General features: G+C 45.8%; 1 protein-coding gene across 3 annotated transcripts in view; it reads left to right on the plus strand.

The window, feature by feature from the left end:
* ppp2r3a (protein phosphatase 2, regulatory subunit B'', alpha) overlaps positions 1-13104 on the plus strand; it is a 59998-nt gene that overhangs the window by 25113 nt on the left and 21781 nt on the right. For all 3 annotated transcript variants that reach the window (XM_037071735.1, XM_037071734.1, XM_037071733.1), the window contains exon 2: positions 8124-11628. In XM_037071735.1, the coding sequence (XP_036927630.1) occupies positions 8866-11628 (2763 nt within the window). In that variant the 5' untranslated portion in view covers positions 8124-8865. The remainder of the gene's footprint in view (positions 1-8123; positions 11629-13104) is intronic.

The raw sequence follows: 13104 nt of genomic DNA on the forward strand, positions 1-13104 counted from the left end.
GTTGGGATGCATGAATTTGTGATAGGAGTGCAGCGCTGAATCGATGGGATGCTCGTTTAGGGGACGATGGAAATTGGAGGCAAAAAACTGACTTAGAGTTCCTGATGTTAGATATTAAAGTTTTATAGTCGTGCAAATCAAAATCGAGCGAAGCAGCCTAATAATAGTCCAGACATGTTACTCAGCCAGAGCTGCTGACCATTTGGATAAAAAATTAATTTAACCTGTATGTGATGATTATTTATTTTTTCTGAATTCTTAAACGAACGGCGTGTAAACGTTCCTGTTTATTCATTGAATTGTGCTCTGATGAACCAAGTGATGCGTCACTGATCTGCTAAAATAGACTCGGTAGCAATGATGTTTACGGCTGAATCATTCTTTGGCTCATTGATTCTCCGCCGCTCCAAACGCAGAACCGTTCCCTCTCTGCTGTATCTTCCTCATGTTCATGTATGATGTTGGATGTGGTTGATGTAAGCTGGTTGCCTTCGGGTCTGGGTTTGTAGGTGGTAGCAGGAATAAACTGTTAAACTGGCTGAATCCAGGTCAGCTGTCTTTGCACATTACATTAGGTTTTATTTGTGTGTCCTTTGTCTTCTGTGCCAGTGTGCGCTCGAGTGCTCATGTGCGGGATGTCTGATGTGTGTGTCTCTGTGTGCATTTGCTCAACATGGACAACGAGCATGACATCACCCAAAAATGTGCTTTTTTAAATTAGCAGCAATGCAGAGAGAGACCGGGTCATAGTGAGCCTCAGGCGAGGCAGCATGGACAGATGTGTGTGTGTTTGTATGTGTGTGTGGGGGTTTGTTGTTTTCGTGTGCTTATGTATCTTTGCATTCATGTGCATGTTTGTATCAGATGAATGTGGTGCAGAGGTTTATTTCACCGTGCGCGCATCTGCAAATGAATACTGCAGGTTTGGATGTTTTGAAGTAGGTACCAGCTTTCATCATCGTCGCCTCCTGTGGCCTGCAGTGTTGCGTATTTACAGCAAGTTTTTTTTTTCCACCCTTTGCAGTGGAACAGCAGGATCTGTGTTTGTCTCTGTGCGTGCGTGTGTGTGTGTGTGCATGTGTGTGTGTGACCCACCACTGTGTGCGAGCCTTATAAGGCCAACCAGGAAACATTTAAGGATAAGAAAAGATGTGAGTCACTGTTTTCCCTCATCTGCTCGGAGGCTCGAAAACATCCTCTTCTCTGCCCCCAGTGACTCCCCTGAGGGGATATATATATATATTGTGTGAGTGTGTGTGTGTGTGTGTGTGTCCTGTAGTCCTCAGGGTTACTATCTTGCTCCTAATGAGGTGCCGAGCTATTCACACAGTCCACTTTCCCAGGAGATGTGAAGAGCACCGGGGGAACAGCTGGTACAGTGCTGGAGGTGTAGAACTGTGGAGGAACGCCTGCGCTATCTCGGCCTGTAAAGTGTGAGCGTGCGGCCGGATAAAGACGAGGAGGAATGGATTAATTAAGGGAGGGAGGGAGATAATGGGAAGAGGCCGGAGTATGAGGAGAATAAGAAGAAGGTATCAGCAGAAAGGCGAGAAGACTCTTCACCTTGTTCATTGTACATATTGGTGACTAATAAGCTATTGTCATCCGTGCTGATTACAGAAGCCTCGACAGCCCGCTCCTGTATTCTGTACTGGCCTGTTGAGACCACTGACTCTGCTGCCTGGTGGACAAAAGTAATAGAAAACAAATGAATCACCTTCTGTCGTAACATTAAGATGAATACCAACTATACAAACATAAATCAATACTGCCTTTGTCCTGTGTTTCCTGTCTCTATTTACATTAAAATGCCTCCACAGCGGTCGCCCTTATAGGCCCGGACCTGCCCGCACGCAGCTTAGTCCTGTTCAGCCCTGACTGCTGTTTCTGACCTATAAAGACCAGTGTTTTTATTCTGGGGCGTGCTCTATCAAGCCTGCAGACAGGGGTTTCATCATGAACAGCTGTGTGTATGTGTGAGTGTGAGTGTGAGTGTGTGTGTGTGTGTGTGTGTGTGTGTGTGTGTGTGTGTGTGTGTGTGTCTCCGGAGTGCTGTGATTTGTGCGCTCATCGTCCTGGGTCTCATCCAGACAATAAGTTTGGCAGACACAACTAGAGAACCCCCGAGTGTCAGTGCCAGACACACACATACATGCTCACACACACACACGCACACATGTTAATTCATGTCACTTTTGGGGACTTCACATAGACTTACTTTTATTTCCTGGAGTCATACCTTAACCCTGACTACTACTACCTGAACCTTAACCAATATTGCCTCAGCCTAAGCCCATCTTTTGTATCCTGCCCTGCCCTTCGTCTTTTATCCTCCTAGCCCTTACCTTATATAACCTCTACAGAAGAGGATTTGGACCACTGAGAAAAAAATAAATGGTTTGACTTTTTTCCCAGAATTCTGACTTGTCTCTCTTCTGTATATCTTAAATCGTCCCTCAGCTCTTTTCCAAAAACTAATCTTTTTTTTTGTTTGTAACCTTGACCCCCTCAAACTACCATTGCCTAAATTATCCCTTATTTCTGACATTTGAACCCGCCTTCAGTCTCTTTTCCTCAGCTTGACCTTTAGTTCAGTATTGTTTGAATGCATCCTCACATCAGTGTTTTCCTTATGTTTTAATTATGATTATTATTTTTTCTTCTTCTCTTATGTTTCTGACTTATTTCCTTCTCTTTTTGGGCTCTAGCATATCAGGGAGTTGTGCCAACTATAACAAAGAACAGGCGTTATGAGTGCCTGAGCAGATTCATCACTCGCAGAGTGTCGAGTGTCGGTGCAATACAAGAACTTTGGTTGAAAAACATTCAAGAATTCAGTAAATGAGCAACAGAATGTGGAGGAAAAACAGTTTGATGTTACATTGTCTATGTATTGTGTTGCAATGTTTAGCATGCTAACCAGCTAGCCCCGTTACCCGTACACACCAAGACTTTCCTGGTGCTCCCAGCACGAATGCTAGCAGCATGGCTAACTGAGCGTCAGCTACAGTCGGAAGCAGTCAGCGTTTTTTTTTTTTTTTTTTTTTACATACTGCACCTTTAACAACTGATCTACAACTCAGTTATTTCCCAGTTGGTAACACAATTCTTCAGTGTATTATGGCTCCGTGTGTGTGTGTGTAGAGGTGTGTGAGGCATACATAAATGGGTAAATAAATCAAAAGGACACAACTCTGTGGAAACAAAAGAAAACGAACTGTAGGAATGTGTGTGTGTGGGTTTGTAAGCACACCTGCGTTGTTGTCATCCCTCATTTTAGTGATGTTCCTCATCCGCAGATGTTAGAAAATGGTTTTGCTTTCCACTGTTAGCAGAATCCAAACAAACGTTAACCGGCCCTTAATGCTTAATTGTGTCAGATATCCCTTCTGATCCTCCTCCAGCCTGTGTTTTGGCTCGCGTACAGACGTCTGGTTTGCATAGAAGCTCCCTGCTCGTCTCTGTGTGGGACCTGGCGGGGGCTTTTCTTGTTTTTTTGTTTTTTTTTTGCAGTCCAGACCTCCAAAAACTCCAGCGCTCCTCCTCAAGAAAAGACTGATAGCCTTGTGCATCTGGCATAACCAACAGAAACCTCCTGCTGTGTTATAAATGTCACATATTTAACTTGCTGTATTTTAGGGGATTTTCTTGCCTTCTCAGACAAACGATGGGGTGGAGGGAAATGATTTTGGTATTCAAGCCTTGAGGTTTTTAGTCTGTCGGGCCCGCAGAACTCTCTGCAAATAGTCTGATGCGGATTTAATATTTAAAGCGACAAAACAAACAGTAAATTCCCTGCTGTAGTTTGCTGTTGTTATCTTGTGCTGAGTTTTCTTTTGCCTGCGCAAGTAGGACAATAGCTCTTCTTCTTCCCATTTAAGACAATCATGCCGACTTTCTCCCCGTTTTTCCTCAGTCCAACTTTCTCTGCAGCCGTAGCCGACGTAGAAGAAAGATGATGATGATTGTGAAAGCGTGGCCTCGGCCTGACAAGGACGGAGCTGTCTGCCAGAATGTCTTCTTATCTGTCTGCACCTCCGTCTCAAAATGACAGCCAGACAGTTGATTGATGTGCCGCTGACGAACCACTGCCCGCTGCTTCAGAATAAGTTTAACTCTAATTTTCAAGAGAATGTGACTGTGCAGCCCGTGTGTGCGGAGGCAACAGGCACTTAAAATTCAGAGTAAATAATTCATGCGAAGATTACAGAAAAGGACCTAAGAAGTGGGTCAGAACTGCAGTTACTGTAGGTCTTTCGGACATTTGTAAAGATCAGAGTGTGGGAGGGGGGATGGGAGGATAGATCGATGAAAGAAAGAAAATTGCATTTTTTAAAAGCTGATCAATGCTTTTGTAGTTATTGGGCATGAAGGCTGCACACTCTTGCGCAGTTTTTCATGTTTGTGTGCTTATTCTTCTGTATGTGTGTGTTTGTGTTTCTCAGAGGAGAACAGTATCATATAAAGCCCTCTTTAATCCCTCTTTTTGTAGCCTCTGTTATCCCCCATTGTAGGGCAGAAGTCACAAACCACAGAGCCTCCAGTAGCTCTCTCTCTCTTAGTTCTTCTGTTTAGTATGTGCATGGCGTAGCAGAGCTCTCTGCTTTTTCTGTGTGATCTCAGGAGCAACACTGAAGTTGTGCATCAAACTGTGTGTGTGTGTGTGTGTGTGTGTGTGTGTGTGTGTGTGTGTGTACAGTGAAAGGGCTAGTTTAGACCCGTCCTCTTTCCCTGGGGGGGTGTTTAAGGTTCCTATTTGGGCCTTCTTCCTCACAAAGACTCACTTCCCCTGGGAGGCCCCCCTGGCCCCTTGCTTTATACGCATTAACACACACATACACGCACAAACAAACATGCAGGCATTAACGAGCGCAAAGTACACGGCCTTCCTTTTCGTGCACGTTTGCTCTGACATACTTTTAGTGGCTGGTTTTAGAGGTTGTGACAGAAGTGGCCTCCGGTGATTAAGTGCTTCCTGGTGAAGGTCGGGTTGAAGGGAAGACTTTTTTTAGGCTGGAGGAGAGGATGGGAAGGAGAGAGGGGGCTGTTAGAAAACAACCACAGGGGAACTAAAAGAGCACAATCAACCAATCTACCTCCTCCGCTGCACTTGTCTCGTTCATGCTTTTGAATCCATTCACTCAGAAAGACAGAGCAATAAATCCGGTGAAAAGCAATACAAAGTAGAGGAAGCGACAGATAAAGGAGACCGCAAATTGCATTATGAGGCCCCTTTCAAAAGCATCAAGAGGTATCCTTCACAATCAATAGCACGTTTCAATCTCAGGAAAATTTGAGTTTTTCTCATCTAAGCAGAGCGATAATACACAGGGCTGTGTGTTTGAATGAATAGGTTATGAAAGCAAACACGCAAACTCTCATGTTTTGTTTATTTCCTCGCAGGATTTCTTAAAAATAAACCCGCATTATTCATCTCGAAAGACATTCCCGATTTCAGCTGTAAGCTTTGGCCTGTTGACGTTAAACTGAAAGCTGATACCTCTGCACATTCTCAGCTAAGTCGCCCATAAAGTATTCCCAAAAAAAAAAAAAAAATCCTCCAACATTTTGCTGCCGCTAAATCAGGGCAAAGCTTGTGTGTGTGTTTGCCAGTGAATCATCTTTTTTCTCCAATGTGTGTCAGTGAGGCATGTGTAGGCATTCACGAGTGGGTGTTTGCACGTGCATGTGCGTAGAGCTCAGTGTTATAAACACCAGTGGAGTTTGTTTACATGCTCAGTATCACTTTGGGAAGCTGTCCTTTAGCGAAATATACACACAGATCCTAAGAGCGTGCGCCGCCACAAGGAAGAGGGTATGTTTGTGTGCACGTGTACGCGTGATCATTATCCTGTAATAGTCTATTTCTAACAGTCTGTCCAGATTTCAAGTGCATCTTGCCAGGAAGTGTAATTTCCTGCTCGAGCGACTGATTCAGCAGCATCCAGCTGTTGTGTTTGTGTGGAGAGAAAGGGAGACAGTAAGACGAGGTGACCGTCTGTTTTTTCCATACAACCCCTTTAATAGTTGTTTTTCCAGGTGTCACAATCCCCCCAACCCCCTCCAAACCCCTCCTTGCCAGCCGCTCTCCCCCACCCACAAGCCCACCAATCATTCCTCCCTTGCTCCCCAGTTGCTCTTTTTCGCACTTTCAAGCAGGCAACTCTGGCTCCATAATTCCCACGAGAACCCACTACAGATCATATATCGGTGCTCTCAGACTTAGTTGTAATCACCTTGAAATGTTGTTCTTTCTTCCTGTGGTTATTCTGAACATCCTGCATCCCACACAGATGAACTCATTTCAACTCAGCTTTTTGGTCTGTGTTGGCAGGGTGTTAATGAATGCTTGTAAAGTCTGAAAAATTCTCAAAATCAACTATTTGAGTACACGACCTTGGCTTCCCCAAATTTTTACTTCTCAGTTTTCTTTTTTAATCCCTCGTAGATTCAGATTTGTAGTCAAGAAGTCTTACATCAGAAATCCTGACAGTTTCAGTGGATTTACAGTCTGTTTGTGTAGTTTGGATTCAGCTTGCGGTTGGACTGCATGTGTGTGGTTGTGGTTATAGTAATACCATCTCTCCGCAGTACAGCTAATGTACAGTATCTATATGTTTAAACGGTACGAATGGGCATGCATATGTGCAAGGGGAACAGCTCTGAGGAATGCCTCGACCTTGTAGAGGGGGAGGGAAAACAGAGGGATAGATGGAAAAAAATGGTGCAAGACAAAAACTGAGGCAAGAAGGCATTTAAAAGTAATAGACTGAGGGGGAGAGAGATGTAGAGCATGTCAGAGAAATGTGAAAGGGAGGTCGAGAGTGATACAACAAAAAGAATAAAAGGACTGGATCCTTACGGGTTGAATCTTTTCTCTCCTTTAGAAGGACTTTAAAGGTGACATATCACACACAGAGGTGACTTTTTAAGGTTCATAATTTCATTTTAAGGCTCCCTCTAGAATAGGTTTACATGCTTGCACACACCACTTTTTTCTTTCTGTGCTGTGCTACAGCTCTCTATTAAACCTCTGTCTGAAATGCTCTGTTTTAGCTCTTGTCTCTTTAAGGCCCCCCTCCCAAATATCCAACCCTAACCCTAACCCCTCCTCCAATTGGTCAGCTCTCGCATGCCTGAGCCGCTAAAAACCACAGAGCTGTGCTGAATCAATTCTCATGCTGCTAGGCATAAATTATACAAATGTATGACTCTGTGAGGTAATGATGTCACAAATTCACAGAATTAAAAGTGAGGCTACTGACGAGGCCTTTCAGTGTTTTATGTGGGAGAGAGGAGCTTCTGTTGATGCCAACTTTGGCCTTTTTACTTTAAAAGCACCCGGAGGTCTAAAAGTCAGATGTTATGGCTCTGTGATGAGTAATTGATTTATAAAGGCTTATAATAAAGGGAGCAATGATTGCTGTCCTAGTTGGCAATGCATCTGTGTATGTAATTAAGGTCACAACGTAACCTAATTTCACAAATGTTGATGTGTCTGGCAGTGTTTCTGTTTGTGCATCTATGCTTGTCTGTCTCAGTCTTTTCTTCTGAAGCACTAGAAGCAGAGCAGAGAAGTACCCTCCAAACATACAAACATAGGATCCGCACTAGAGCGCAATGAATGTGAAAGCGACAGGTGTTTTCTCCTTCCAACACACCCGCCTCTCTGCTACTGAGTCATGATTCCGCAGCAGGGTTAAAGAAAACTCTTTGTAGCTGTGCTGTGAGTAGAGAGGGAGTCACGTCTTTTTTCTCTCTCCTGCCTGTTTAACCGTCCATGGTTCAGACTACCTTCCTCCCCTCCTTTTTATCTGTGTGTATCGAGGTTAATGTGGTAGGAAGTTATGTGCGGTTTTGCAGTTTTTTTGATGATAACAGGGCTAAACCCTCATATCAGCTGTCATCTGGATGATAGCTGGAGGGAAAGTGTCTTACTCATAAACAACTCCACATGTGTGCACTCTCATGCACTCACATTCACAAGAACCCACTTCTTGATAACTGTCTTAATGATTTACTTTCTCCTCCTCTGTTTTCCCCTTCTCTCCTTCTCTTCCTTACCCTCTCCCCTCCCTCTCTCCCTCCCTCTCTCCCTCCCTTCCCTCTGTGCTGACTCGCAGGTGGTGTCCTCCTGTCAGAAACACACACTTCCTCTGACACATGGCTGACAGCGGGAGACGGAAGGGGTGAGAGAGAGTACGGGATTGACACACACGCTCCTAAAGAGAAAGAGGCAGCCGGCCATCTGTGGTCGGTCCCCTGCTAGTCTGCAGCTGTGTTGGAATCAGTGAACAGCTCTCAACTCCGTCAGGACTTCAGAAAACCACAGAGTGAGTTAAGGGGGTTCTTCCAACATCTCTTTACCAAGGGGATGAGCCCAGGTTGGGCCAATGTTGAGGCCTCACTGGCCTTGGATTAGGCCCCTGGGGCTGCTTCTTTGGAGGGATGGGTGATATCCCAGCTGGGTCTTCTGCTGTCGCCATCCTCCACGGCTGTCATTAGTGGCTAATGAGCTGCTGCTAGAGAGGAAACAGAGAAGGTGCCTGTGGAGAGAGGAGGAACCGTACAGCTGTTATTAAGAGGCCCAGAGATCTCAGACAAGGAATTCTTTTGCCTCTGCAAAAGAGTGGAACCCTTAAAAACACTTTTGGATACAAGCATGAAAGGATATTGACTTTGGAAGCTGTTGTTGTAGACATTTACTTAGTTCTTTGGAAATTGTCACCATGGATTTAAAAGTGGGATGATTCAGTATTTAGATTGTTTTTGTCCCTAAACTGAAAGGATTTTGAAGATATTTTGATTTACATTTACACATTCAGTATTTTTTGACCTTCCTATGCCCTGAAGGAATTTGTCACCATGGCAGCAGCCTATCGTGTCGTGGTGAGCAGTGTGAGCTGCTACAACAGTGTGGTTGTGGACCGGCGCACTCACTCCCATGCTGTGCACTACTGCTCAGGGCCATGTGGGGCCCTGTCCCAAGGACTGGACTGTACTGTTGCACACCGCGGCACGTGCTCCGAGCTGCTTATTGCACCTGACCCTACATACACTGACCCAAACAGCTCACTCATACACTCCCGCAACATCATCACTCAGCAGCTTCCTAACCATGGTAAAATTAGTGTTACCATGGATACTAGTTATAATGGTGGTCTAGAGAGGGCAGGCAGCAGTGGCAATTTGTCTTTGGGGGAGGACAGCCCCACGTGGCGTGGTAAAAAGACTCCCAGTGCTGGAGCATCGACTGGGAACTTGATTTCCTCTGGCAGTTTGAAGGACATTACTGAAGAAGCCATCAACCTGGCCAGTGGTAAGCTCAAAGAGTTCTCTTTTGACAAGCTCCGCCTCTCCTCCTCCAGCCACGTCACCTTCCGGAAAGGTCGTAAGGTCCGTCCTGACTCTTTCAGCCGTCGCTCCACTGACCTGGAAATTATCTACGGCCAGTTCAGCTCCCAAATCACCACAAATGGAACTACTAATGGCATAACAAATGGCATGGCTACTTCCAATGATGAGAACCTGCCACCATTTGTGCCAGGGAAAGGAGCAGGCCTGGAAGAGACAAAGCTAAAGGGAAGCACAAGCACCTTGTCAGCCATCACCAAAGTGGGTGGTGGATCAACAAGCAGCCTATCGAGTATTGGGTCTTTGGACCAAAGTCTAAACACGGTGGCCTCACTGTACCTCAACACCCTGGGAGAAGAGAACCTGATTGCCCGTTTGTTGGAGAAAACACGAGCGGAGGCGGGTGCTGGGGGAGCAGGCGGGGAGGACATTCGTGCCTGCCTTGACATCCTACTTAAATGCTCTGAAGACCTAAAGAAATGCACTGACATCATCAAGCAGTGTATCAGACGCAAAGCTGGTGGAGGGCCAGAGGATGGAGGAGCCAGTCCTGACAGTATGTATCGGGCTGTGATGACCCGACTCAGCTCGTATTTGAAGAGACTACCTCTGGAGCTGGAGGGAATTGGAAGTTTGGGAGGCAGTGTACAGGGTGGTCAGGGTGGTCCCGGAAGTGGGCACAGTGATCTGGCTGAGCTTGTCAACACACTTCACTCCATCCAACAGGGGCCATTCTCTCCAATATTTGGCAATGAGCAACCTCCTCGCTATGAGGATGTGGTGCAGTCACCGCCTATCCCGAAGACTGTTCCACATTCTGCATCTTCTACTCCCTCCTCTGTTTTATCCTCCTCAGACTCTATCAACACCAAACCAGTCCAAAGCTCCCCGTCCAGAGCCACGCCACTTACCAATGGGCTACAACATCTGCATCCTTCTTCTATTACACAAAACACACTCTCTCCCCCATCTGTCACTCTTTCTCCATCTAGAACCTCTCCAACACACTCCCCTTCACCTCTTCGTACCTCCCCAACCCCACCGTACACACAAACTCCCCCAGCATCCCCCATGGAGGCTCTTTATATTGAGGAGGAAGAAGCAGATGTGGACACCACAACAGAACAAATCTCACAACAGACACACACTCCAACCAGAGGGGTGAACACTACCCAGAACATAAACGGGATAACACTGGGTCAACACATACACCTTTCCCATCCACACGCACGTCATAACTCGAAAACTTTGCCGACCAGCTCTGGCTACAGCCCCTCTTGGCCTTCCTCTGCCTCCCAAACAGTCTCAGCACCCAAAGCTGTCTCGCACAGGAATGATGACATTGACAAGCTGCTGATGGACTTAGAGAATCTGTCTCAGAGTATGAGCCATCCCAGAGGCACTGAGCCTCCACTTCCAGCCAAAACCAGGAAGAGAGAAGGAGGCAAGGGAATCACTTCAAGTGAAGCCCTCAATCAGTCCAAAATGGCCCAATTCCAAGTCCAGAAGCCAGACAACCACCTAACCATGAATGGCCCTACTTCCAGGACTCCCCAGAGTCTCACTCCTCCCCAGATAGAGAACAATGAATCTGTGGTGGGAGAGGAGGAGGATGGTGCACTGCTGCTGAGAATCCTGGAGAGCATTGAGAGTTTTGCCCAGGAGCTGGTGGATTCTGGTGCAGGGAGCACAGGGAGTGCTGAGAGGAAGTGCGGGAAGGAGCGGGAGGTGATGAGGCTCCTGCAGGATACACTTGCCACCACCGGCCGTCCTGACACCCCTCTCGAGAGCCCAAGCCCTCCAGCTCTTCCCTCTATTCCATCCATGCACTCAAATGCAGTCCCGGCAATACCGCCAAAACAATCCCCAGCAAATATAACTACAGTTTTACCTGCACCGGCATCTATAACTGCAGTTCCTGAACCTGTGGTGTGCGAACCAACACCTAAACCTGCAACTGATACGGTGCACAAGCCGCTGCCTATACCTACACCTGAACCTAAAACTGAGGATACAAATAAACTTTCAGAAGACTTGGTAGATGAGACTGATCCAAAAACCATCTTTGCCCCTGGAATACCTGAACCTGCAAGCTTGCATCCCTCCACACAATCATCTGAACCTGCACCTGTCGCTGTACCTGAAGCTCCAGCACCTGTTGCCATCTCAGTTGTGGTAGCTTCAAGAGATGATGCCATTGCCCTTGGGGATCCTGCTGCTGTGAGGGACACTGGTGCAACACTCCTCATCCAGCAGACTCCAGAAGTGATCAGAGTAAGTGAAATACACACTTACACATGCACAAGCTAATAAACAGCCAGACATTCATTCATTACAATTCCACACTCTTACAACTGTATGATTACCCATGTATCAACACATCATTTGAGATTTTATTGTGCACAATCAGCTTTTAAATTTAAAGCTCGCCTGGGACATAGAGGAATAGGAATTTCAAGAACTTTAATTGTGATAAATTGCACATCCCAGAGCTGAATTTTTATTCCTTTTGACTGGTAATAAAGAAGTCATTACTGAGTCCAGCTTTCTCTGGATGAAACACAGCTGACTGCTTTGAAGAAGACAGTATCTGATATTTGGAGTATGGTACTGCACAAATCTGCAGCAGCGTCTCATTTAAGGTGGATATCAGCAGGGGACAATATGCATTTTGTGATTTTGGCGGATATTTGCATGCTTTGATTTAACTCGCTGTGGTTGTGCATGGTCAATACAGCAGCATCATTCTAGTATGTATTTTGAAATGTTTTAAGAAGCAAATAGAACCAAGAAACAGAGTGATTGACGGCATTAGACTGGGAACATACAATTTGAAAGGAAGCCTTGCTTTCAGTACATGTCACATAAACACCCCGGGCGGGAACATTATCGCTGTGACACAACGGGGTTGATGCCATTGTAATTGATGGTCCGTGATGAATAGTACTCATTAACTGCGATGAACACGCTGATACAGTTTCCCCATCTGGGCTTGAATAAAAAGGCTGGCGCTCTGAATCGTGGAAAAGAACAGCTCATTGTGTTAGGAGTGGCTCTTTGTTGACTTTTCCCTGGCTTCTAACCTGTGTTTTGAACCACCAGTATGTATATGTGAGTTTGTGTGTGCAGACGTGTGTGTTTGTGTGTGTGTGTTGGCTCTCCTTTCCACCCTGGGGAATATTTAAAGGTAATTTAGGGTTGTGCTACAGAGGGAGAGAGATGCAATTGGAGCTTGTGTTTTTATGTGTGTGTGCGAATTGGTGTGCGTAAGGCAATGGCACTGCAGTAAATAAACTTTGAAAGGGGGAGTCACCTCAGCTTGTATCTGTTGTGGGTGTTCAACATCACATTGTAGATTCAGGTAATTACATTTGACAGACAAACACACATTAACGCCTACACAGAGTATCAAGTCATTACCATTGTCAGTATTTCCCGTCTCTCTCACTTTGATTTTTTGATCTCTTAGTAATTTGCTTATTTTACTCAGCCCTCCCATCATCCCTCCTTCTCCTTGCCAGCCTCCTGCTGCTGTTTGTGTGTGTGTTTATTTACTGAGCTGTGTGTAACCTTATGCCCTAAAGATATGTAGGGCACCTATTTATGAGGTTACCATGGTAGCTGCCACAGTCAGAACAGAACAGCCAGCACCCGAACACATCATTACGCGTTCTCATTCCTCCTCCGTCCTCTGTGTGCCTAGCCATCCCTCCCTTCTCTGTGTTTTTGTTGTTTTTCCCTGCTCCTCTG

The sequence above is a fragment of the Acanthopagrus latus genome, chromosome 16 (assembly GCF_904848185.1).
Source record: "Acanthopagrus latus isolate v.2019 chromosome 16, fAcaLat1.1, whole genome shotgun sequence".
NCBI classification, from domain to species: domain Eukaryota; kingdom Metazoa; phylum Chordata; class Actinopteri; order Spariformes; family Sparidae; genus Acanthopagrus; species Acanthopagrus latus.